This window comes from Oratosquilla oratoria, chromosome 40 (genome assembly GCF_046742065.1).
Source record: "Oratosquilla oratoria isolate Oo_2021 chromosome 40, ASM4674206v1, whole genome shotgun sequence".
NCBI classification, from domain to species: Eukaryota; Metazoa; Arthropoda; class Malacostraca; order Stomatopoda; family Squillidae; genus Oratosquilla; species Oratosquilla oratoria.
In genome coordinates, this window is record NC_134816.1 from 25,845,742 (window position 1) to 25,873,535 (window position 27,794).

At 39.6% G+C, this 27,794-nt stretch overlaps 1 protein-coding gene across 2 annotated transcripts in view; it reads right to left on the minus strand.

Annotated features, from left to right (window-relative positions):
- Window positions 1-27,794, minus strand: part of IKKepsilon (I-kappaB kinase epsilon) — a 40,112-nt gene that overhangs the window by 7,264 nt on the left and 5,054 nt on the right. The window contains exons 2-15 of one of the 2 annotated variants that reach the window (XM_076177352.1): window positions 22,535-22,584; window positions 16,981-17,091; window positions 16,173-16,313; window positions 14,374-14,503; window positions 13,856-14,037; window positions 12,439-12,520; window positions 10,500-10,686; window positions 9,292-9,471; window positions 8,860-9,065; window positions 7,119-7,272; window positions 6,740-6,959; window positions 5,002-5,203; window positions 4,179-4,317; window positions 2,859-3,045 (exon numbers count right to left, since the gene is read on the minus strand). In XM_076177352.1, coding sequence (XP_076033467.1) covers window positions 2,859-3,045; window positions 4,179-4,317; window positions 5,002-5,203; window positions 6,740-6,959; window positions 7,119-7,272; window positions 8,860-9,065; window positions 9,292-9,471; window positions 10,500-10,686; window positions 12,439-12,520; window positions 13,856-14,037; window positions 14,374-14,503; window positions 16,173-16,313; window positions 16,981-17,091; window positions 22,535-22,573 — 2,160 coding nt within the window. In that variant the 5' untranslated portion in view covers window positions 22,574-22,584. The remainder of the gene's footprint in view (window positions 1-2,858; window positions 3,046-4,178; window positions 4,318-5,001; window positions 5,204-6,739; window positions 6,960-7,118; window positions 7,273-8,859; window positions 9,066-9,291; window positions 9,472-10,499; window positions 10,687-12,438; window positions 12,521-13,855; window positions 14,038-14,373; window positions 14,504-16,172; window positions 16,314-16,980; window positions 17,092-22,534; window positions 22,585-27,794) is intronic. The other variant, XM_076177353.1, reaches the window with a different exon arrangement.

Genomic DNA, 27,794 nt, shown 5'->3' on the forward strand with positions numbered 1-27,794 from the left:
ATGCATCTTTTACCCCATCCATCCACCTCATCCTTGGTCGCCCACTCATGTTCACTCTTTCTAACTCTGCCTTCCACACCTTTTTTTACTAATCTTTCTTCACTCATTCTTTCCATGTGTCCAAACCATTCCAATACTGTTTCATCAACCCTATCTCCCAACTGCCTTTCCACCCCCATTCTCATCACCTCATTTCTCACTTTATCCAGCCTAGTAACCCCTACCATACTTCTCAGGCATTTCATCTCAAACACATTTAACCACTTCAGTATGAGTCAAATTCTCACATGCAGCATCGTCTGCCATATGTATGATACACCACACTACTCACATTATAAAATACAAAGTCACTGCTGTATTACTCATTCTCTTTTACTCTGAGTATAAGCACAGAAAACATAATCAAACCAGTTCACAGAATCTGGGGGTAACTCATGTACATACATACATACATATACCAAGGCTTTTTCCCCCTTACAATGGAGGTAGCCAAAAAGGAAAAGGCATAAAACCATTCCCACCCATTCCATCCCTGAATACACTCCACACCCCTCCACCCTCTCTCTTATTTTAGCACCTCCTGGATGACAGGTCATCCCTGCACCTTGTCCACTGCCCTGGGTCAGAAGCAGTGTCGCAAGACATGTACAACTACAAAAAATATATATAATCACGACAACGACACTGGTTTCCTTATATACCCACTCGTGCTTCATGACACCTATGTAGGTGTCATTGTACTGAAGTGGTTAAACTCTTACTCTCTTCTTCTCTTATGTTCCATGTTTCTGGTGACATGTGGAGCCTTGACAAGAATCATCAAAGTAGCTGTCCTCATCCCGGACATGACGGGGCCGGAACCTGAAGGAGGGAAGGAGCTGACCAGTAGACTGTATGGACACTAGCAGGCAATGGTCTGTTTGTCACAGGGTAGTTAGCCTCGGGGTGCTCGGCTGCTCCCATGGGACCTGATTTGTCCTTTACATTTTGGATGATGTCAAGGAGGCTGGTGTATCTTGGGAGGCTGCTTGAAGGAACTTGTACCTGGAACGTGTCCTAGGATCACAATGACTGGTGGCATTGGCAGCATGGCTGTAACAGGGTTTTGAAAGCTGGACGCCAATAGGATAATATGGCTTGCTCTATTTCAGAGAAGGGGGGGGACGACAAATGTGCTTTTCAAGTCATGTTCCAAGGCAGTCTTCTTAGTGGAGGAGGGGAGAGGATAGAAAGTGATGGAGACAATGAGCTAGGCTCACAGCGTGATGCTCCAAGGCAATCTGCTTCAGTGATTCTGTCTAACTTGTATACTCAGGTCAGGTCCTGACCTGTGCCCTTGGCACAAGGGTCAAGGCCTGGAAAGTCAGACAGAAAAGGTTCTCAAGCCACTGAGTCACCAAGATGGAATGTATGGGGCTGGTACTGCATGCATGTTCCTTCAAAGAATGGCTTGTGTGGCTCACATGGCCAGGCCTCAGGTGGAAACTGACAGAGTCCATTCTTAGGTTTGTGACCTAGTAGATGGAACTGGGTACTATACGTGTGTTTCCTCAAAGAAGCCTTGTCCCTACTGTGGACCTCAAGGAAGCTTTGGTTGAACTGATGCAGCTAGGTGGTCACAAGCATGTTCCCATAAGACCTCTTTCTGGTCGACAAAGGATGGAGGGCAACTGCCTCTTAGTACCCATCATTGATCCCTTCCTCAAATAAAAAAAGGGCAAATTCCAAAGAACTAATGCTACTTTATTATTGTCAATACATAACTCATATCCTTAAACTTCAATGCTACAATATCTAAGCACCACATTACAACATTGCACTAGTTTCTGTATAATAAGACTTTTGTTATATCTATGTCAACTATTACATAATATCTAGTATTCCAGACCCTCATACATACATATACCAATAGCTTTTTCCCCCTTACAAGGGAGGTAGCCAAAAACAAAAACATAAAATCCACTCCAACCCATTCCATCCCCATGTACTCCACTCCCATTCACACCCCTCCCTCCCTCTTATCTTGGCTCCTCCTGGATGACGGGTCATCCCTGCATCTTGCTCACTGCCCTGAGTCAAAATCAATGCAGCAAGACACAGCACATCCACAGCAAGGCAGCTTCACTTAATCGGCAACCCCCTCCCTCTGCATCCCCTCATCCAGAAAGAGCAGACTGGGAGAAATCCCTTCGGGCTGCGTCAAAATATCATTCACACATTCTCCCTCACCCCACATCCCCCACCCACTCCATTCCATGCATCACATCAACATGAAGGATTAATAATAAAGAAGAAAGTTATTCAAATCCTTTTACCTAAAGCACAATACCAACAGCAACTCAAAGCCATATTTCACATATGACTGAGCCTATGAGACTCAAACCTGTTTCACAACACATGAGTGAGTCTAGACCCCATTTCTGTATTCCACAACTAGGGGAGGCATACCAATAGAGATGCACTTGCCCTATGCAGACGCATTTGACACAAAAAAACTTCTACCTGCTGATGGTGAATAGATAGGAGCATAATTATAGGCTCAAAAAATCACTTAACTATCCCCTCATAATGTGACATAGTCTTACCTTCCTAATCCAAATAGGTATGTGACTTTAGGTTTTCGTAAGGATTCTTTCAAAAACAGTACTTTTTTTTATTTTATCTCCTGTAGTCACGTACCTATTTGGATTAGGAAGGTAAGACTATGTCACATTATGAGGGGATAGTTAAGTGATTTTTTGAGCCTATAATTATGCTCCTATCTATTCACCATCAGCAGGTAGAAGTTTTTTTGTGTCAATTGCATCTGCATATGGCAAGTGTGTCTCCATTGGTACGCCTCCCCTACATAAACATACCTCTGATTGTAGACGTGAGTCATCCTGCAATTTCTTGTCTTTAATAGATGCCAGCAAATCTGATAGTGTGTGATGATACTTCTCCTCTGTATCACTCAATGCAGACTGGAAAGACTGAAGATGAAGAGAGTGTTTCTCAACATCTGTCTCTTCTATCTCTGTTTGAACTCTCTGCACCTGGGCAACTCTGCAAGTAAAAATGTTAAACTGGAAAATATATACATAAAAAAATGTTCAGTAATGAAGGGATAAAGAAATCTAGTTTATCTATATACCAAAAGTATCTTCCCCCTAATGAGGGAGGTAGCCAACCAACTATACAATATACAACAGGTGGTGGTGTTGTGCATTGGATGTCAGATAGAACAATATCCCCCACCACCTTTTTTCATGTGCCCGCTTGATGTAGATGTTTACAGTGGTATGTTTAAAAAGCCTTTGGAAGTGTGTGTAGATGTGTGTTGGCTGCAGTTCCCTCGGCCAGACAGTCTACGAAATGACAATAACAACTCTGTGTCTTGGTTTGTGTTGGTGAATATAGTGCATAGGAGTTAAACCCATTTGTAGCACATATTCCACTTGATAGGTGTGCAAAATTTATGGGTTTTGTACATGTAGCATATGTGTTTCAAGACGGGGATAACCCTTCATCCATGAGGACCTAAGATGAAATGGAAACAAGGGTGGTGGATGGGAGTGGAATAAACAGGTGTAGGTGTATGCCTTGGCTGGCTACCTCCCTTATATGTGGGAAGAGGCCCTTGGTAGAATGATAAATGGATAGATTTAGTATGCAGGGGTATGCTTTGACTCAGCAACCCCTCTCATACATGGGAAAGACATCTGAGTATACACAAACAATTACTAAACACACGAATTGTTGTAGTTCCCTATATTATCTGTCCAAGCAGCCCTGTCTCCCTAAGGAATGCCACTGCTGGAATGGGGTTTTCCCACAAATCCTCTATAGAGTGTATATTGTGTTGTCGGCATGCATGATTATGTACAATGGAGTCTTCCATAATGTGTTGTATAGTATGGCATGAAGTGTTACATCCTGGACAGCTATCTGCCATGCGGTCATCTAGCCTCTTCTGGAAGCTTAGAAGGGCTGGATGGTGGCCACATCACAGTCTGACCAGGTGGACTCTGTCCTTACTGGGGAGAGAGAGGATTCAGATGGATGGATATCAGGGGGTCTGGCATGCAAACATATGAGTTCTGCTATCTGGCTATCTTACCATGAATACAAATATTACAAAATTCAATGACAGCCCTTAGGAAGTACACAAGACAAAATCAGGAAGATGAGATACCTACTTGCACCAGTCTGCCAAATTATCATTAGTATGATGCAAAACACCAGTAACTGTAGATGAAAGAGCTTCTAAGCTTTTTGCGGTTTCCTTCATTTTCATTTTCTCAAGCAAATGAAACTGTTCATCATTGAAGGTTAATGCTGCAGAAACAAAATGTTTCATTAGGTACACATTTTCCAATACTATGTATTTTGTTTGTTTTTCATCCTATATTCCATTTCCCAAAAAGCAAAGTGGCTAGGCACCTCTCACTCACACCTAACTTACCCCTTTCACTCCTTCCTGCTTTAAATCAAAGTACAAATATTTTAAGAACACTTTACATTTCAGAAGCTATACTAGAGGCTGTTTTCATAACAAATTACCATTAATGATCATTAAAATGCATAGAAACTTTGTACAGAAAGCAATGGGAAGACAAGGAGTGGGAAACACATGACTGGTTGTGTATTAGATAAATAACACATCTTAATTGATTTCAAAATTGGTCAAGAGGCGAGTCATTCACTTAATGAAAAAGTTCCTTGTCCCATATTTCCCTCTCCTTGTGTTTTTATAGAAATGTATATAGATTTATTCTTACATTCCTTGACCTTAAATGTTACATACAAAATTTCATGTCACAGATAACTTGCCTCAAGCATCATCATTTTGAGCCAATCATGGCATATCAGAGGCAAAGTTGCCCAAGTTTGTACTACTTCCTGGGATGGGAAAGGAAAGGAGGACTAATCAAGGGATAGTACAAACTTAGACAGCTTTATGTCTGACACAACATCACTGACTTGAAACAACTGCATTTTGGGCAAGCTACCTGTACTTACTTCTTGCTGCTCGGTCTCTTAGCAGATGCTGCCATGACTCCCGCAACTTAGTTACATAGCTATTGGCCTTGTTAGGAGCTCTTTCTATACTTGCTACGTCAACATTGGCCTGTTGCCACTGTTTCCGCAACTGGCCACCTGTCACCACTCTCTCATAAAGTTGATTAACGACAGGTACGACAGCATTTAAGGAGTCACGAACCTGAAAGAAGACACATGTTGACATGGCAAAATTTTTTAACTGCACCAAATAATTATCAAGAAGTAACTGCTGCCTTACAGTACAGGGAATATTTGAGATACGAGTTCCAATCCTATGCCACATTGTAAACTAATTTTTGGTGTGTGTTAGAACCAACCTACATAAGCACCTTCCATGGTGATTGCTTTCCTCTTTTCAATGCACTGCCATCAGAAGAGTCACCCTTTACTATATGTACATATATATATATATATATATATATATATGTACATATAGGAAGGTTCAATGTAGTAGCACAGTGTTTAGGAGCAAATTCAAGCATAAGTACACATGGGAGAGGGTGGTGGATGGAAGGGTGGTAGATAGAGTGTTAACCACTTCCATACGGTGATGCCTACGTAGGCGTCATGAGGAGCAAGTGGGTACGCGATGATGCCGACGTCGGCGTCTTGATTATATTTATTGTAGTCATACCTACGTTACCTCCTTTCTCTCTAAACTGGCTTCATCCTATTTTCTATGGTTATCAAAATTCACGGGTGAAAGAGAACGAACGATTGAGCACCGACTTTATTTTTTATAATGCGATTATTATGATGCAACATCGCACGTCGGGCAGCTAATGCTGCCAGATGTGCGATGTGCCCTGGAGTGAAGAGGTTAATGGACTATATAGTGGTGACCAGGAGTATGGTAGGAAGAGTTAAGGATGTACATGTCCTAAAGGGAGAGAGTGGGGGAATATCAGATCATTTTCTGGTGGAAGGTAAATTGAGAGTGGAAGGATAGGTGGCGAAAGAGGAAAAGGCAGAAGGTAGAGAGGTACTTAGAGTAAACTGTTTAAATGAGAAGGAAAAGGAGCAGGAATATAAGGAGATGCTGAGAGAAGTGTGGGAGGTGGTGAAGGAGTAGAGGTAGGAGTGGAGGAGGAATGGGGGTGCTTCAAGGAGGGAGTAACAAGGTGTGCAAACAAGGTGTGGAACAAGGAGGATGGGAGGGAATAGAAGGAAAGGTAGTGAGTGGTGGGATGATGAAGTGAAGAAAGTTGTTGAAGAATTGAGAATTCAGGGGCAGATTGCAAAGTAGGATGAGAGAAACATTTGAGAGGTACACAGAAAAAAGGAGAGAAGCAAAACTTAAGATAAAGGAGGCAAAAAGAAAAGCAGATGTAAAATGGGGAAAAGTAGAACAGAATATTTTGAAAGTAATAAAAAGATGTTTTGGAAGGAAACTAAGAGAGGAAGGGGAGGTGAATCAAGTAGAGAAGAAAAGGTAAGAGGTGCAGATGGAGATGGAAAAAAAAAAGAAAAAAAAAAGGGTAATTGTAAGGGGAAGATGGGCAGAGTATTTTAGGGAGATGCTAAATATAGAGAACAATAGGGAGTGGTGGTGGCAGTGGAAGGCACTAAGAAAATGATAGTGATGGAAGAGGAGAATTGAGGAAAAATGGTAGATACCAAGAGAATGAGCATGATTGGAGAGGGGAACAGAGAGGCAAGAGAATATACAAAATAAAAAAATAAAATTAAAGCTTACCTCCTTCTCAGTATCAACTTTGTTATTCACCAAATCCTCCAGCCTTTCTCTCAGAGGTGGAGTGATAGACTCCTGATTACCTCCAATCATCTGGGTGAGCATCATAAACCTGCGATGGTTGGCCACCAGCTGACTGAACCTATCACTGATAGCAGTGGTAAGGTCTTGAATGTGACCCAATCTATTTTGTAGACTTTTAAGTTGGTTAACAATAACCTCACTGAAAATTTGAATTTTTTAAATGAGCAAATAAAGATCTAAACATATCCACTTTCACACCAATCTTCCTTAACCTCATTATCAAGCCAATTTGTATGATATGCATCACCATGTTTCAGTGTACAAATTTTTCAGAGCAGAACTCTATGAATTTACTTACATAAACATGAGGACACTGTACTCTATAAGCTGGACACATTTGGTATAATAATCAATTTTCCTCTTGATGGCATGGCCAACAGAACAAAATGCTTTCCCTGTTGCTGCGTCATGTTCAACACTTACCGATGCTGGGAAATTTGTAAACTTGACAGCTGTAAAAAAATTTCAGATACATAAATACATCTTTATGTGACACTTGGGTTGTGGAAAAAGATAAAACAAAAAAAAAATCATCTATTTTATAAACCAAAGGCTTCCCACTTATAAGGGAAGTAGCCAAATCAATGGCATGCACCCACTCTCCATTCCTGCCCATTCCACTCCCACCCACCACCTCTTAGCTTCTCGTGGATGGAGGGGCATCCCTGCCTCCCACCCACTGGGTGAGGGAGTGTGTATGAAAAATAAATTGATGCAGCCTGAAGGGATTTTCCCCTGTCTTCTCTATTTCTGCACAAGAGGACAAAGAGGGAGGGGGGGGGGGAGGGCATTGCCAATTTAATGAAGTGGCCTTCCTGTGGATGTGCTATGTCTTGCAACACTGCTTCTGACCCAGGACAATGGGTGAGATGCATGGATGACCTGTCATCCAGGAGGAGCCAAGAAAAGCGGGAGGGATGGGGATGTAACTAGTGAGCTATTACTGGGCTAGTGACACAGGGAGAGATTGACATTCGGTTGAGGTTAGGCCCTTTATTGGAATGACACTAGGATACACACATAGACGCATGTTGGCAAGCCCAAGTCTGACCTCACACGCCTTCAAGTACCCTCGGGGCATACTGAAAAGTAGCGCCCCTCTGGCTGGGACAGGGTTGCTGGGCATAGTGCGGAATTGTGCTTTTGGTAGCCTACAAATATATTTCTCACAAGAGTATTATGGCCGTAGCCCAAACATACATGCTCTGACACATAAGACTAGTTGTCCTTACACTTTCTCCCAAGAGGCTGCTTACCCATATCCTGCGCCTATACACCTATGCCTCAATATGTTCTTGTGGGGGACTCTGTTCACCACAAGGGTGGAGTGTGGGGATGGAATGGGTGAGATTGGGTTTTATGCCTTTGTTTTTTGGCTACCTCCCTTGTAAGAGGGAAAAAGCCTTTGGTATATGTATGTATGTATGTTGATTTCCAATAGTCATATTTAGATTTGAATCCATGTATTGCTCAAGCTTGGGCTATATCACCTTCTAAGTTATTGCAAATGTTTATGCATCTATATATAAAACTACTTCTTCACATCTTTTTGACATGTGGTCATTCTTAATTTGATCCCATGACGTCTTAACCCCTTCCATACGGTGCCGCACACGTAGGCGTCATGAGGAGCAAGTGGATTCGCGACGCTGCCATATCGGCGTCTTGATTATATTTATTGTAGTCGCCCCTGTGTTTTTACATTCTTCCAAATGCGCCCTTAATCCCATTCTCTGTGGTTTTCAAAATTCGCGGGTGAAAGAGAGAACGATCGATATAAGCGGCGACTATATTTTATGATGCGAATATTATTTCGTTACGTCGTACGGCTGGCATTGGCTGCTGCCCGCGAGATTTAAGTCCCGTATTGAAGTGGTTAAAGCCCTCCCACCCTTAATCAAGAGATCTGTCAATGTAATCTATCCCCTTTAGTAACCTGGATACTTTAATCACATCAGTATTCAGGTGTGTGTGTGTGTGTGTGTGTGTGTGTGTGATATCTAGGGCTTTATTTGTTTTTGAGATAATTTTCAACTCACCTGGCACTTCTGGAAGAGTTAGGGTGACATCATCATTTTGTTTGCAGAAGAGTACAAGAGGAGTATGTGGTGTGGTCGATGGATATGATCGACCTTCAAGGTCTTTGTCTATAATTTCAGTAAAATGTTTGTTGTCGTACAGGACAAGCTGATCTACAGGACTCATGTCAGTCTGCTCACATACTAAGCATTGTAACTCCTCATATCTGCAGTTGGAAATAAAATTGAAAAATAACTCTATACTACAATGCAAATCTCTTATAAATAATACCTGAATTTTTTTTTTTTGGGGGTATCACATAATTCTTCTACCAGTCAAGAGATTGTACTTAGTTTCATGAAGGGTCAAACTTATCTGCGGTATTTTCATATGATGTGTAGGTAATAGAATATTCCATACAATTTAATGACCCATTTTCAATAAATACTTACTTGTGATTAGATTCCATGTATATAGTAAGTGGTTGAACTTTATTAACAAAAAATAAGTGTAACACTTTTCTATTCAATAACGCTGTCACTTCCTGGAAAAATTTCTCAAAGTTCCACATTTTCTGTGGATCCACTTCAAGTAATCCTCCTAAAAGTGGAGTTACCAACTTCCTCAAGCCTCTGTAATGGTATAAAACAAAAAAATAATTCTCATGGCATATTAAAATTTGGGAGATAGGGTTGATGAAAGAATATTAGGATGGTTTGGACACATGGAAAGAATGAGTGAAGAAAGACTAGTAAAAGAGGTATGGAAGGCAGATGTGGAGGGAGTGAACATGAGGGGACGTCCTAGGATGAGGTGGATGGATGGGGTGAAGGGGGCTTTGGGGAAGAGGGGAATGTCTGTTGAGGAAGGAAGGGAGAGGACGGAAGACAGAGGTGAGTGGAGAATGGTTGTATATGGATGATGTTGTGATTGCATGAGGAGGAATGGGCGGGGGGGGGGTAGTATGTGTGAGTAAATTTTGACGCAGCCCGAAGGGATTTCTCCCCGTCCTCTCCTTATATGCAAGGGGGGACGGAGAGGGGGGGTCGCCGAGTAAATGAAGCGGCCTTGCTGTGGATGTGCTGTGTCTTGCGACACTGCTTCTGACCCAGGGCGGTGGGCAGGGTGCAGGGATGACCCGTCATCCAGGAGGTGCTCAGATGAGAGGGAGGGTGGGAGGGGTGTGGAGTGTATTTAGGGATGAAGTGGGTGGGAGTGTTTTTATGCCTTTCCCTTTTTGGCTACCTCCCTTGGAAGGGGGAAAAAGCCTTGGTATATGTATGTATGTACTGTCTACATGGTACATACATACATATACCAAAGACTTTTTTCCCCTTACAAGGGAGGTAGCCACCAAAAAACCACTACCACCCATTCCATCCATTACTCTGTAATGGTTGGAAAAAAATAAAATAAAATAAAATAAAGTAAAATAAAAATAAATAAATAAATAAATTAACAAAATAATAATAATATCCACACACAGTGGTGGCTATCTGGAACAAACTGGATAAAACAAGTGTGTGTAAAAACTATACACGAATTTAAGAGCAAACTAGGCACTGTGAGATGGGACACCATGAGCATAGCTCCCCTTCCCATAAGATACAACTAGGTAAATACACACACACAGTAAAAGAAGAGAAGAAAGAAAACCTACAGGCTAAGTTGACAAGTTTCTGGCAGGTCTGTGCTCCACTCTATCGGACCATTTTCTGACGTCTGTACACCCGAGATGACCCCTTGTGCTTTCTCAGTGGTGATTAAATACATGGTTTCTTTGTTCCGCCGGCCACCATAGGGCCGAAAGGGTAACTGTCCAGTGGCAACATGGTAAAGTGTTACACCTGCAAGGCATGAAAATATATTAGTTTCATCATGGCATGTGACAGGTTGACAAGGAGGCACTATGGAGTGTTATGTAGATTTATGGGAGCGGACGAAGTCTATTAACCCCTTCAATACAGGCCAAAATCTAGCGGGCAGCATGAGCTGCAAGACGTGCGATGTTGCATCATAATACTCGCATTATAGAAAATAAAGTTACCGCTGTATTACTCGTTCTCTTTCACCTGTGAATTTTGATAACCATAGAAAATATGATGAAGCCAGTTTACAGAGTATGGGGGTCACACAGGTACAACTACAATATATATAATCAAGACGCCGACATCGGCATCCTCGCGTACCCACTTGCTCCTCATGACGCCTATGTAGGCGTCATCGTATCGAAGGGGTTAAGGGTGGTTCAAATTTTCTAAACGAGTAGTAGAGCCTTTGTGAGGGTATGGCATGGAGAAGGAGCAGTTTGAAGTGAAAATGGGGCCATGTCAGGGATATGCAATGTCACCATAATTGTTGAAATTGTATACAAATGTAGTGGTGAGAGATAAATACAAGAATGCTAAGCAGTGGTTCAGAGTTGGCAAATGAGAGCAAAAGGAAGTGGAAGGTATGCCAATTGAATGCAGGTGATACTGCACTTGTAGCTCAGTTGAAGAACTGACCGAAGTAGCTGGTGGCAGAGTGTATATGTGAGAGGGGAAAGGTTAAAAAGAATGTGGGCAACAGTAAGGTAATGAGACATATATGGAGTGAAAATAGTGGTGGGTTGAAGATGATTTTCAAAAGTGAAAGGGTGGACACAGACTGTGTGAGAATGATATTTTAACTGCCCAAAGGGATTTCTCCTCATCTTTTCCATTTTCTGCATAAGGGGAGGAGGTGCCAATTAGGTGAAATAGCCTTACTGTGGATGTGCTGTGTCTTGTTGCATTGCCTCTGACCCAGGCAGTGGACATGATACAGGGATGAGCCTTCATCCAAGAGGAGCTAAAATGAGAGGGAAACGAGAATGGTAGATGGGAGTGGAATGGGCGAGTGCCTTTGACTTAACAAACTCCTTTACGAGGGGCAAGCAGCTCTAGATATATAAATGTAGAATAGAAAGTCTGAAAGAAGTGGAGAGGTTTAAACATTTGGGCTCACATGTGCAGGACAATGAAAGAGTAGAACTGGAGGTGAATTTTAGAATAAGAGAAATAAGTAAATGTTGGGGAGAAATAAAAAAATGTTATGAGAAGTAGATATCTGAGGATGAACACGAATTAAAGGTCGTATGAGTAGGAATGATTGTGCCAATGTCACTGTATGGACCAATGTGGAATTTGAACAAAGTACTAAAGAAAAGCCTTGATATATTTCAGATCCCCCATCACAAGCACATGAGAAAAAAAAAAAAAAAAAAAAAAAAAAATCCTTAGAGTAGTACAGAAGAGATTTAAGAACAGCAGAATCAAGGAATAGTGATATGGTTGAACATCACAAACTTCCCCCCTATTGGAAGGCTAGGACAGTGCCCCTCACAGAGAGCTTTGTGGCTTGGAATAGTAAATGCTAAAAAGTGGCTCACTATTTCTATGTGAGTGGAAATTTGTTTACAAACATAAAAGAACACTAATCTTTAGTCTGCAAAAGTACCACTGAAGTCCCTAAAAATATTTCCTACTATCTATGATAATGTGAAGTAACTACCTCCATTGGAAAACTTCCACTCGACCATGAAATAAAATAAAAAGTATTCAGACACTCAAACTCACCAATGGACCACAGATCAACTCGTACGCCAAATGTCTTGCCCACTGGTTTGCGAAGGACGGCTCTTTCATACATGTCAGGGTGCTGTCAAGGGGAAATAACAAATACTAATCAGTACTGCACACTAACAGAAAATTTACATGAAACTACATCTTAAGATTAGAGAAGGAAGGCGTGTTCTATGGTGGTTGCAAATGGTGCAATTTGATTCTGAATGAAATGGTGGGGGTAACCCAGCTCAGGCTGCTAGGCCTTGCTATGGAAGAGCTGTGCCTCACTATATTGCCTTTGACCCAAGCAACAGGACACATTACAGGGTAACCCCTCGTCTCCAAGATGCTGATATCCACTTCAGTACAGAGAGACATCTCATTAACAGACGTTAATTGGCTGCATTTGCGGTGTTTTCGAGTGGTTTTTGGGTGGCATGGTGATTGTACACACTAAACAACAGCACCAAAAACACAGCGAAAACACCGCAAACGCAGCTAATTAACGTACGTTAATGAGAGGTCTCACTGTATGAGTCAAATCCTTACATGCAGCATTGGCTGCCATATGTACGATGAATCACACTACGCGCATTATAAAATATAAAGTCACTGCTGTGTTACTCGTTCCCTTCTACTCTGAGTAATAATAAACAGAAAATGTGATCAAACCAGTTCACAGAATTTGGTGGTAACTCATATACAACTACAAAAAAATATATAAATATAATCAAGATGCCAATGCTGGGATACCCGTGTACCCACTTGTGCCTCATTATGTCAATGTTGGAGTCATCGTACCAAAGTGAATATAGGAGAGATGATTAAATGGTTTTATTTGTATATTAAGCCTTTGCTTTGGTTTGGAAATGCCCTTATCAATAAGATTCTTTGGGTAGGTACATAAGAATTTTCAGCCATTTCTACACAAGTAAATACCCTCAAATACAAAATACAATTAAGAACTATACACTAACTTCAAGAAGGAGAAAAGATTTCATAAATGTATGAAGAAAGTAACCTACAAATCTCCTCATTTTCTTAAAAGTTGAAAAGCTGAACTTCATATCCACTACCCTAGCACATTCTTAAATCCTGTGCATCATGGCATTAAACATAGGTAACCACAATATATCTGAATATAATATCTTTGTACATTTGGTTTGATGCCACGCATTCCCCCGTCAGGAGGCTAGGATGGTGCCCCTTTCAGAGGACTTTACAGCGTAGTATTTAACGAACCATACCCTTGGTCCAACTTGCTCCAGGCAGTGTTCAAACCGCCGTCACTTCAATATCCGTCACAAGTAGCAACGTTATAACCCACTCAGCCAGCGACCATTTGGTACATACACCTTAAATTTATGTCAACTAAATTCTCCAACACAATAATTACTACTAACCATTCCATTGTGATGAACAAACTTACCAAATACTCCTCTGTGCCATACAATGACATGAACTGTTGGTCATCTTGCAATTCTCTGGCAGCACCAAAGTCAGTCAATTTATAAATAGTTGAACCATCAACATCTATAAATTTCATGATGTTTCCTGGCTTCAAGTCACGATGCACTAGATTGTTGTCGCGTAGATGTTTCATGCCAGCAGCTTAAAGATTTAATGAAAGATAAATAAATAAAATAAATAAGATTTTGTTTCCATACCAATTGATCAACACCTCTTTCCTGAGATCTATAAAAGGTCTGGGACTATTATTTACTGATGTGGAACCACAAACTTCCAGTCAGTAATATCTGAGGTAACATTTTCAACAAGTCAAAAAATAATTCAGCTTTGATGACTGTACAGATCTACAAAATTTATTGTGAAATTTCACAAATACTATGATCAACAATGAGCAGAGAAAACAAAATATTATATGCCCAATCAAATAATCAAAAAATACCACAAGAGATTAAAACTAACATTTAAGCTCAAACTTACCTAAATGTTGTAATACCAGCAGAAATTCAGATTCTTCTAATCCGTAGCTATTTTCTGGATCATCCAAGATATTGAACAAGGATCCCCCAGTGCACAGTTCCATAACTATAACCCTACCCCGACCCTCTTGCTGTAGTGGTGAAAAGTGAATGTAGTTGAATAATATTCCTATATCATGGGCAGACAAACACAGAATATCATGGCACAGTCTTCTTGCTTAACCCACTAAAAACCCACAGTCCTCTTTTAAGACTTTTTTTTTGGCTAATGCCAAATGGTTTTATTTAGTTTGTAGGGACACATTTTAGTAATGGATGCATAATTCCCAAAATTTGGGTTTTTGTAATGCAAGGAACTTTTTGAAAACATTATAATTAACCTTCATACACAAGGTGCTAATATAATAGGGAAATAAATGGGTGTGGGATGAATATGGGGTGGGAGCATGCCTACGCTGACTACTTTACTTACACGGGAGAAGAGGCCTTTAGGTGTAAAACAGAAAGAAAGAAAAAGAAAAGAAAAAAGGAAGAGAGAGAAAAAATAAATAAATAAATAAATATACATATACATATATATCTGGTGAAAAATGTAGTAACACATTTGTAAATCACAACCAACACCACAGTTAGAAAAAAGAAAGAGCTGAATAAGCAAGTCTATATATTTCGACTGCTAACTGCAATCCTCTTCAGTACTGTAGTACAAAATGGGAGAAGGATGCTATCTTTAAATAGCAACCTCTTACAAAAGAAAAGGAACTAGGGCATGAGTAAATACCACTACCCTCACTCTCTGGTGACCTGTGGATATTGTGAGGTTGGGTCAGGGGGAGGGGCAGGATACCTATTAACATTTTTTTTTTTTTTTTTTTTTTTTTTTTTTTTTTTTGTAATGAACAATCGAGCTTATGTCTGGAGTCCATCAACACTTAGAAATGTTCATTGGGGGAAGATAATCTATTTAAGTGGATTCCACCATTTTTCTTGTGAACCCACAACTAAATCTATAAATAAGTTCAAATTTGTCTTGGTTCAGTTGATGATTAAGTTGTTCACATGCTGGAACACAGCTGAACTCTCTTGACCATACTTAATTGACCTTTTGTGCTCATTCGACTTTGTCCTTAGGTCTTTCCCCTTCTGCCTGATGTATGTTAAGTTAAAATCTTTACACACAAGGGAATAAACCCTGGGATATGATGATCTTTCAACCTTTGATGAACATTAACAACTTTTTTATTAATAGTATTCAGGTAATTATGAATTAAGTTTACCTTATCTTTGGGAAGAAAATTGGAAAAGTGGCTAATGGACTCTGAAAAGGGAATAACAAGGGGATTTTGTAACATGCTTAGCTTTGTGGATGAGGGGTTGAAAAAGCAAGTTCTGGCTTGGCTGAGGGCTTGATCCAGGAACCACTGAAGGTAAGCTAACTTTGTTAATTGGGACCTCTTGGAAATTAAGGTGTGTATACATACATATAAATATAATATATAAATTACACTCTCTGCATGTCCATAAGAATGATGGTGTCTGTGTATGTGTGTGTGTGTGTATATATATATACACACACACACACACACGTACATACACACATATAGATATATATGAAACTCCACAGTCTGAGGGAAAATAAGTAAAAAAAATGGAAAATCTATAATCTGATAGGTTTTCTGCTTCTATACGCATTTTCACTCCAACAATGGTATTTTTTGAATGATTTATAAAATATGACTACATTTTGCTCCAACAATATCTACTTATATAATATATAACATACTTCAATTTAAGACTTACCTCTTCCTCAATGGCTAGGAGTTTGACAATGTTTTCATGATTGACTTTCTGTAACACTTCAAATTCACGCATCTGAACCTCATGAGGTCTCATGTGGGAAAGTTGGTTGAAGGTCTTGACAGCAACAGGCTCACCAGTGTGCTACAAATATGAAATGCAGTGGAATGAATCTATGCACCCTATTCAGCCAAATTACTCAATATGGGGTACTGACAGCACAAATCTTATGCAGTCAATACTTTAAGAAGTTTAGTGACATCCCTAAGCACCAGCCATGCAGCATTGTTTTGTGACTGCTAAATAATTCCCCCCCACAAAATGCTGATACCTTTGAGCTTTTACCTCTTCCCCTGTAACTCCACCTCTTTGGCATGATAGTGCCACCTAAAGATAGAAACTCCTGTTATTGGCAACAAAATACAGGTCCGATAAACTATCATATAAAATCAACTAGTTCTTAAAATCATTGAAAATCAACACAACCAACTGATTAATTCTTCTTCCTAAGATTCCCAAGTAAAGTGTAAGAAGAAGGATTGTGCATTATAGTCAAAGGCTCAATAGAGAATCAACCTTCTCCAGAAAAAAAAAGTGAAAAGATTCAAACACTGATTGACCATTCATAAAAATAACTGATAAAATGGCAAAATAAAACTATTGTTGTAAAGTCTGCTTCTACAAAGAAAAATAAGGAAAGGTGGATTAATACATCCCCTGTAGAGCAAAGGGCAAAAGATCAAAACAATCACCACAAATCATTTAACATGTAAAAAACAAATATTCATGTGATGCAATATGTTTCACTTACCCTATTAACTCCCTGGAAGACAGCACCTGTTGCTCCCTTCCCCAACACAGAAGTTGTACACCAGACATAGTTAGCTGAACCTCGAAGAAAGGACATTCCAGAAACGCTCACCTGCCAAAAATAATATATACTAATTCACAAAATGACATTGCTAATACTGTGTATACATTGTGATGAATGTGGATAGGAGGTAAAGGGAACACAGGCTGAGGGAAATACTTTCATTCCTGACTAGTTTCGACAGATGAGGTCGAGTGGGGGACCAACCTGACACTTTGCCACGTTCCTTTTTATGCTATATATATTGACCAACTTGACTTCAAACTATATTCCTCTGAGGAAGCCACTCAGGCAAAACTAGTCACGAATAAAAGTATTTCCCTCAGCCCACATTCCCTTAACCTCCTATCCACATTGCTAAAACTGTTCAGTTCTATGAAGTACAAATGATGACGACTGATGATTTGGTTTAATGCTGCAAATTCCCCCTGTTAGGAGACAAGGACAGTGCCCTTTACAGAGGGTTCTGTAGCGTGGAATTTAATGAACTATGCCCTTGGTCCAACTTGCTGGTGGCAGGGTTTGAACTGCCGTCACCTCAACCTTCACCAAAAGTAGTGACACTCCAACCCACTTGGCCAGCAAGCATTCTTGAAGTACAAATATTTAATAAAATCAAGTTAAAACAATGGTTACCGACTGGTACACAAACCTCTGCTTAGATGTAAAAATTACTTCAAAATGACCATGATATAGAATCGTCCATGTACCAAATCTGTTATCACCTTACAAATATCAACTAATACAATTCAAAATTATCCATACACACATATGATGATGACTATGGCATCAAAATGTCTGATTAAGCACTCCATTGAATTCTTTAAGAAAAACATCACGGAATTACAAAGAAAACCTAACTGATGTATTGAGTTACTGAAGTGTTGTCTGAGGATCTCAAATCTGCATTGGGTAGATGGTGACAGAGAAATGAGTAGTAGTAATGCTTTTTAAAGGTAATTAATTATGCTTAAAATTGATTCCAAGATTCAAATGTAAGCAATGGCAGAAGGGTTGAGCAACAGCAGAAATTTTGCATCATCAGAATCAGATCTTTGTGGATGAGGATGATATTATAAACAAACAAGATATCATTATACAGCCATATAAATCAGGACAGGAAGTGTTTAAATGTGTCTGAGAAGTGTGGTAGAGGTTACTAGTCTGAATAGAATGAGAAATGAGGTGAGGAGGAGATTGGGGGTGGTAAGGGAGTTAAAAGACAGGGTTGTGGAAAGAGTATTGGGATGGTTTGGACACATGGAAAGAATGAGTGAAGAAAGGTTAGTGAAAGAGGTATGGAAGGCTGAGGTGGAGGGAGTGAAGATGTGGGAGGGACCAAGGATGGATGTAGGGTGAAAGGGGCACTGGGAAAGAGGGGAATATCTATTGAGGAAGGAAGGAAGAAGACAGAAGATAGGAGTGAGTGGAGAATAGTTGTGTATGGATGATACTGTGATGCATGGAAGGGAGTGGGTGGGGAAAGGGGGTGAGGAAATATGTATGAATGATATTTTGATGCAGCCCAAAGGTATTTCTCCCCATCTTCTCTTTTTTTTTGCATGAGGGGATGGAGAGGGGGGGGGGGTCACTGATTAAATGAAGCGGCCTTGCTGTGGATGTGCTGTGTCTTGCTACATTGTTTCTGACCTAGGGGAGGAGCCAAGAAACAGGAAGGGAGGGGTGGTGAGTGGGAGTGGAGTATATGAGAATGAAACGAGTGGGAGTGGATTTATGCCTTTGACTTTGGCTAGCCCCTTGTAAGTGGGAAAAAGCCATTGGTATATGTATGTCTAGAAAAATTGTTAGGAGTCATGCAGTCCTTGATGGATAAGATGGAAAAATTACTGGAGGCACTAGTTTTGAATTTTGAGGAGAGCCCCAGAACCCGATGGAATCAATTGAATAATCAAAGAACATAAGGAACATCTGGTGGATAAGAGTTATGAACTTTCTGTGTTCATTCTAGAATGGGAAAGTAAATAATTATTGAAAAGTGGCAAATGTGGTACCAAATGACAAAGGAGGAACCTTTAATGCAAGGATCAGCTTCCCTGATTACTGTAATAATGATGTGAGAATTGTGAAGGATAGAGGAAATATTCAGAAAAGAGATCAACAATTTGATGACAACATATTTCCAATCAGTTGAATTATCATTCAAGAGTTACTGTTGTGCTACAAGAGAGGGATACATGGGTGAACTGTACACTGTACTTGGATCTGGAGAAATATTTTTGAAACTGTATCTCAAAAGATTTATGTGGAAACTAAATCAATAGGGGTCTGCTGTAGTGAGTAAAGTACTTTTAAGACGAATAAATTAAAGAAGCCTTGATAGATAGGATGTCTATATGGACGTAAAATAAAACAAAAAAGAAAATTTTACTTTGTCTAATTACTTTATATTCCACACATACACTAAAGCCCTATTCTTCCAAATCTTTTCAACCTACTTTCTACTCTATAATTTTTTTCACTTACCAATGTCCAGCACACATTGTCATATCTTCTAGTCTTATCCCCTTTTTTTCAAAACAATGGCCAACACCTTCCAATTTTATTAGCCTTTATCTCTTTTCTACTATCTTTGAATAAAAAAACTGAATGCTTCAGTGTATCAATCAATCCATTATCCCTGGTCTCTCTTGCAGAAGACCCGGTGCCTTGAACTGGCAATGGCCTCCATGTGGATCCACAAGTCACTCAGGGAAAATATATTGTATTGTTATCCAGAGATTGTTAGTGTGGAGCATTGTAGTACGAGGTATTCTGTGTCCTATGTGTGGTGGTTAGAATCTGTGGTCAGACCTCTTCTCTGTTGGCACTCTTTTAATGCTGAAAGGTATCTTGAACACAAGCATACCCGAGTGGTTCTTACCTGATGTGGGAGTTTTTTTCTGTACAGCTTATGTCTGGGGGGTGTTCAAGGAGTACGGAGTTTGATTATCTGTCTTAAGGGCTTATTTAGTAATACAGTATACAAAAGAATACATAGGAGAAGAAAACAGCAACAGACATATTGGTCCTTATGGGGTTGCTTGCGAATTGAAAGAGGGTTTAAACAGTTAAGAACCAATGACTTAATTTAAGTGTATGAGCTCAAGATGCCGAGAAATAAGTTAGATTAGGGTTGGACTCAATATATTCATCTAGGCACTTTTTAAAAGTCTCAATTGTATGAGGGTGTACATGTTCTTATATGGATGTTTTGTAGTAATGGTGATAGGTTGTTATATATTTTTCAGCAGTATATAGCTGGCAATACACAAAATATGTATATATGTTGTGTATTGCCATTCACCCCTCTCCCTCCCTCTTATCTTGGCTCCTCCTGGATGATGGGTCATTCATGTATCTCACCCACTGTCCTGGGTCAGAAGCAATGTTGCAAGACACAGGGCAATATGCAGGGATGACCCATCATCCAAGAGGAGGCAAGAGGAAGGGGAGGGGTGGTGAATGGGAGTGGAATAGGTGGGAGTGGATATATGCATTTTGACTTTGGTTACATCTCTTTTAAGAGGGAAAAAGCCCTTGGTATATGTATGTATATAGATGGTGTAGTTTTTTTTCCTGCAGATTCTGTTGATGTTTGAGAGCGTGATGGGTGTATGGTGTTAAGGGTTCTGGTGTAGAACTGTTTCTGTTATTTTCATGTGGTGTTCTATGGGGAGGATCTTGGTTTTTGTATACAGATATCCACTTGGGGGCTTTGGTGCAATGTTGTTACTCTTGGTACTCCATTCTGTAAAGTCTGTAAGCTGTTTGTGTCCTTCTTGTTGATTGTTGGGAACTGTGCTGTGGAGACATATTCAAGGGTGGTTCTTATGAATTGCTTAAAGAAATTATGAAAGTTTCTGTTGTCCAGTCAGTGCTTGGGATAGATTTATGAAGGTTTATTTATTTATTTAGTTTTTTTGTCAGCTTCTTAATGTGTGGGCTGTTAGATTTATGCCATATGTTGTATGTTAATATCACAATATCAATACATTATTCTAATTAACTTCAAGAGGAAATATTAAGTTGTTTCCTCCTCTTGAAGTAATTAAGAACAATGTATTGATGTTGTGATTAGAAAATTTACCTACAACATATGACTTCAATCTAACAGCTCACATATCAAGAACCAGAGAACGAAAATGGGTGGGAGTGGGAGAGTGACTAAGACTTGGCTACCTCCCTTATATGGGAAAGCCCTTGTTATATAGATGAATAGACTTCAAGAGGAAAATATTTACATACATATACCAAAGGCTTTTTCCCCTTACACGGGGGGGGTAGCCAAAAAGAAAAAGGCATAGAAATCACTCCCACCCATTTCATTTCCCATATATTCCACTCCCCTCCACCCTCCTCCTATCTTGGCACCTCCTGGATGATGGGCCATCCCTGCATCCTGTCCACTGCCCTGGGTCAGAAGCAATGTCGCAAGACACAGCACATCCACAACAAGGCCACTTCATAAAATCGGCAACCCCCCCCTCTCCGTCCCCTCATGCAGGAAAGGAGAAGACGGGGAGAAATCCCTTCAGGCTGCGTCAAATTTTTTCTCATACATACTTCCTCACCACCTATCCCCTACCCTCACCCCCTCATGCATCACAGCCTCATCTATACACAACACTTCTCCATTTACCCCTATCTTTGGTCTCTCCTGCCCTTCCTCTACAGACATTCCTCTCTTTTGTAAAGCCCCTTTCAACCCATCCATCCATCTCATCCTAGGACGCCCCCTCATATTCACTCCTTCCATACTTCTTTTACTTTTAATAATTGTAAAATTTGTGTGAGGAATTCAGTCAATGGCTACATCAATAAACAGTTCTAGAATGTTTCTGCGCGGCTAAACTAATTTGATAATTTCATCACAGAACAGGAACTGAACAAAAGTAATTTGAAAGATAACTAAATAATATTTTGGCAACCTTCACCTTTGAACTTTCTTTTGATAGAGTTCAATGATTTGTGTTGATCATGTAAAGGCACAATCTAAGTTATTAAAACAGTTATGATAGATGTGACTACCAACACAAAAAGCATAAAAGCATTCTTGTATGATTAATGGCAAAGCTTTGTTTTATTAAATAAAAATAAATAAATAAAAAATAACCCTTTCAGCATAACGGCATATCTCTACATATTATGGTAGATGCTAGATGGATCTATTTAGATGACTAACTATCAAGACAAAATTGAATCTTTTTGAACTATGACCTGACTTAGTCTAGCCTGTATTTTCAATCAAATAAAAGCATCTGGTGTCTTGTGTTTCCATGAATATAGACTATAGATGTCACTAAGTTAACAGGGTTAAAGACCAATATTGTTCTATTACGCAGTACAAGCATGCTATGCTGAAAGCTTTCACTGAACTTACCACTGCAAGCAAACAATAAAAAATCAATGAAAATTATCACAAAATCTGCACAAAAGGGTTTGGCACCCAAAACACGTATCATGCACAAGAGTTTTGTGGGTTACGAGTTAGTACCTCTCTTTTACTTGGCTCTGCTGACTTCTTTGAACTCATAATGAAGGTTTCTGAAAGAACAACACATGCAGTGTCAGCAAGAACTTAACCAGTATAGTCACAAAACATATTAGTATCATCTCTTATTAAATCCAAAGTAATTACTTGTTGCAATCCATGATGCAAAGCATAACTAGTGTAAATAAAATTCTATAAAAAGCCAGGAACTAAAACAGCTCAATGTCACATAAAAAACAAAGCATGCATAAAACCCCTCTACTTATAAAATCCATATTTGATGGCATATAAGATCCATTTTTCCATGGGTATATATATATATACATACATACATATTTGGGGTAGGCCATTCAGAATAAATGTCCTGTTGAAACTGACATCAGTAACAGCATTATTCAATTAGCAGTTTACCTTTTCAATTTTTTTTATGATGACCCAGTCTTTGTTGGCGAGGGTACTCAATTAGCAGTTTACCTTTTCAATTTTTTTTTTATGATGATCCAGTCTTTGTTGGCGAGGGTACTAAGTTCCTAAAGTCCATTTTGTCTTGAGACTTCTGAAGATTGCCAAAAGATGTCTTGGGATAACACAGATTTTAGAAACTTATTTAGGATCCTTGCCAACAAAGACTGGAACATTGTCAGATAAATTGACAAGGCAAACTACAAATTGAATAATGCTGTTACTGCTGTTGACTTCAATAGAACATATATATACATATTTTCCCCCTCTAGATAAAGAAATATATATCAATGATAAAAAAAAAAAAAGTGGGGGAATGTACAGGGACAAACATTGCCAGCATTGTAACCCTGAAATGGTGGAATTTGAGATCGTTGTAAACGGGACTCCCTGTGCAGACCATTTTCATTGATACAAACTACTGAGAAAGGGGGTCTTTTATACATGTGACTCTTATATACCATCAAATCACCCAATTAACCCTTTTAGTTCTATTTGGAGCTGTTAATAGATGAAAAAGCATTAGTTGGCATTATAATACCTACAAATCCCTTATTCACTAGAAGCATTAAACCACCTTTTATCTCTGAAATACACACCAACCTTACCAGTAGTACCTCAGGAACTTATCTAAGAAATTAGTCTACTCCTACTGATTAGTTTGGGTTTCAAAGCCTTGGACTTCCTGGTAACATGTTTTTAAATTTGAAATCCAGTTCAAACAAGTTCTTAGGTCTCTTACAAGAGACCCACAGCTCCAAAGCAATTGCCAAGTCACCAGATTGGCTCACAAGCCATTCAATGATAAAATATTGTTATTATCCCAATGGAGTGAGGCAGTCTTCTGTGTGCATCTGAAGCAATCTGACTCTGTGGCCAGACCTAATCTGTGCTGTTAATGCTTTAAGGGTGGGTGATGGTTTGAATAGTTGTACCAGTGTGGGTTTTGTTTGTCAGAAGATTTTTCAGGGAGTGAGTTTGGGGAGAGTGGAGTCTGGGGGTTGATCTTAGAATGTTTGTTTCAGGATATGAAAGTGTGATTTTTTTTAAGGATATAATGTGTGGTATAGGTTGCGTATGCCTCCCATCTTCATGTTTTGTTCTATAGGGAAGACCTCGGTTTCTGTATCCACATGTTCTATTGGGTAGGTTTAAGCACATCTGGTTATTACTCTTAAAGGTTTGTCTTTTGCATGTTTTACTTTTTCTTGATTGTTGGGAATCATGCTTTGGAGGCATAGTGAAGTGTGGTTTTTATACGTTGTTTGTCCACTGTAATTAGGATTTCTTTCTGTTGGTCAAAACCAGTGTTTGCTATAGGTCCTTAATGTGTGGGCTGAAATGTATGTGTATATTAAAATAATGGTCCAGAATCTAGGGATTTTTGTATTATTGTAGAAGTCAACCTATTAATCTAACTGTTGTGTGTTTCTTTGAATCATGATTGTCTGGGTTGAGCAATGTTGCTGATGATTTCTGTTGAGAAGCTAGCATTCTATTTTGTCTAGGCCATTGTTCCAGATTGTCAAGGTATATTTTTGTATGCTTGACAGCCATTCTGGAGTTGATGTGCTGGGCTAGGACTGTCAGGTTGGCATAGGTGTAAGTTTTGATGTTATGACCAGAATTTGGTGTGAGGTTATCACTCATGAAAAGGTTAAACAGTGTTGTGACAGTATTTTACAATCTTCCAGTTATCAATAAATAATTGTTCTGGGATACTCTACACTCCCTGCCAACTAGGAAGTTTATTAACTATTCCTTGTTGTTAGTCTCTGTAATATTTTTTTGATAGCATACACCTTGTGAAGATTTCAGTGTATACACCTCAACTACAGGAACTGCCACTTCTTCCTCCCTGACCGTGTTGCTTCAAGTAAAGTGGTATACAATGTACCAGCTTCTTGTAGTGGGGCCACGTGTTACTATAGGATGGTGTGGGAGGTTGTACCTTCAGTTTCATGTAGGAAGGCATCCTACCGTCTTTCGAATACTTCAACTGTGGATGATGTGGTTTTCTTCAGGTAGTTGGGGGCCACTCTGTTAAAGGAGTCTGTTTGGAGTGATATGGTGTTCCTGTTGCTGCTGGCAATTCCTTCAACAAAGCACCCTCTCATCCTTTCTTGGCTGAGTATCACTCCAATATTGGGAATGTGACCCTCCAGCATTTTCCACATGTAAATGATCTAGTATTGTTCTTTGTACCTTTGGGGTGAATAGGGTTAGAGTTTGCCCCAGTAGTTTATGCCTTTTACATATTCAATCTTGCTGGTGAAGGTTCTTTGGGCACAAGTTTTTCTATCTCCCCTTACAGTCTGGGTTCCATAGTTGGTAGCAGTATTAAAGTTTAGGTAGTACCAGGGTCTTCCACAGCGTGATCATGCAATCCCCACTTCTTGATGTAAAGGTTCAGAGGGTTCATTCCAATAATATTCTAGCAGTCTACAATGTTGTCAATATGTGGTAAATTTGCCACCTTGACTCAATATTACTGCTGGGTCTCTTACATTTGCCTTGTTTATGATCTCCCCATGAGCTGTGGTGTAGGGTTGGATATTGTTTGTGTGGCCTTTGCTATGCCTTCTCAGTTCAAATTTGGTTTCATTGAATGTCATGTTCTTGTCAACATCCAGGTGAATATGTTTTCAAGGTCATTCTGAAGGTGGTTGGTGTCATCTGCAAACAAGGACATTTCAGTGTTGAACTGTGGTGTCCACATCACTGATACATATTTGGAACAGGAATGGGCCCAGCATAGATCCCTGTGGGATGCCACTTATCGCTGAAGATGGTTCCAAGGCTGTCCTGTTGAAGACTACTCGCTTCTGTCTGTTATTGAGGAAGCTGTGCAGCCAGTGACCCAACTTGCCACTCCCAAGGCCACTTGTCCAGTAGGATACCATGAGCCACTTAATCGAGTGCCTTAGCAAAGTCAAGGTAGATTAAATACACACTACTACCCTTTTCCTGCTAGCAGTTGGGATGGGCAGGATTGTCCTTTCTGGAAGTTGTATTGTCCATCACTGAAGAGGACTTTCTTCTCAAAAAAAGCCAACTAGGTGTTCTTTCTCTACAGCTTCAAATATTTTTGTGATGAAGGATATTAAGGTGACAGGTCTACAGTTTATGGCTTCTCCTCTGTTGCCCTCTTGTGTATGGGTGTTATTAATCCTTGCCTTATAATATCAGAACTGTTCCTTCATCTAGAGATTGTCTCCATATTCTGTGCAGGATGGGAGAGAGTTCCTCCTTGCAGACTTTTAGAAAGGGTGCTGTCATGCCATCTGAGGATGAGGATTTGAGTCCCATGCTGAAGAAGTCGAGGTCATACAATAAATCTTCCCTCGATTTAGCAAAGAACATTCTGGGTGTGTCTAGCCCCATGTTGGTGATGGGTATACTGAAGATATATTTGCTTTGTTTTCTTAGTCGTTTGGCTATCAGGCAGTGGTCCTGTATCATATATCCATTTTCATCTATTAATGGGCCAACCTGAGAATCAACTTTCTGCTTTTCCTTTGTGTAAGTAAAGAATTATTTACTGTTGGTTTTTATTGCGGTTGTTGGTTTCCTTTTGTTACATTTTCGTTCTTCCTCATATGACTTTAGTATGTCTCTTTCAATGTCCTTTAGCTCATTTTTTATGGTAATTTGCTTTGGCGTTGTATTGGCCCTTTGGAGTTTGTGGGAGAAATATTTTCTTTTCCTGAAGAGAATACTACTGTCTCTCAGTATCTGTGGCATTGTCCTTCTTGTCCTTCTGAGCAGGACATGCAAGCTGCATATGTTGTAACACTTCTTCAGAAGAACCTGGATCATTTCCTGCGTGGATTTGCTGTCAAGATGCCCCTGCAAGCTTTTGTTTCTCAATTTCTTCTTAATCTCATCCCAATTGATTTTGATGTTTAAGAAGTTCAGAATATTCATTCCACTTAATGAATTCTGCTGGGATGGGGGTGAGGGGTTATTTCTCTATACTTGTATGTTCTCATCAAGTTTAATCTGTGGTCCAATATGGCTGTATCCTGGACCTCATTTATGAATAAGGGCATTGTTTCATGAAAACTAGGACTAGGATGTTCTCTTGCTATTTTTTTTAAAGTGCATACCTATACAATATTGCATTTGAAAACTAAATGATTTTGTAAATTATAATACATTAATGTAATTTTTTTTTCTTGGCAGAAATTATTAACAGAAATAGCTGCTAAAAGCAATACAATAACGAATGGAGCCACGGCAAATGGCTGAGACACCATCTTTGTTTTGATAGATGCGGAAGTTGAAGAAGTGCACAAAACGATGACCCTGATGACCTTTAGAGCTCATATGAGAGATACAAAGAAAAGAGCAGAGAAGTAAAGCATAAGATAAAGGAGGCAAAAAGGAGAGCAAATGTGAAATGGGGTAAGAGTATGACAGAAAATTTTGAAAGTAATAAAAAGATGTCTTGGAAGATAATTAAGAGAGAAGAGGAGGTGAATCAAGTAGAGAAGAAAATGTAAAAGGTGCTGATGGAGATATGTTAATGGAGGAAACAGCAGTAAGAGGAAGATGGGCAGGGTATTTTAGAGAGTTGTTAAATGTGAAGGAGGATAAGGAGGGAAAGGTAGTTGTAGTGGGAAGCGCTACGAAAATGACAGTGATGAACGAGGAAAATAAGAAAAGATGAAGGGAAATCAGTTAATAAAATTATGAGAACAGGTAAGGCACCTGGGTTGGATGGGTGTCATGCAAAGTGTCTAAAAAAAGGGAGGTACAGTGACAGTGGACTGGCTGGTGAGCTTCTTTAATGTTTGTC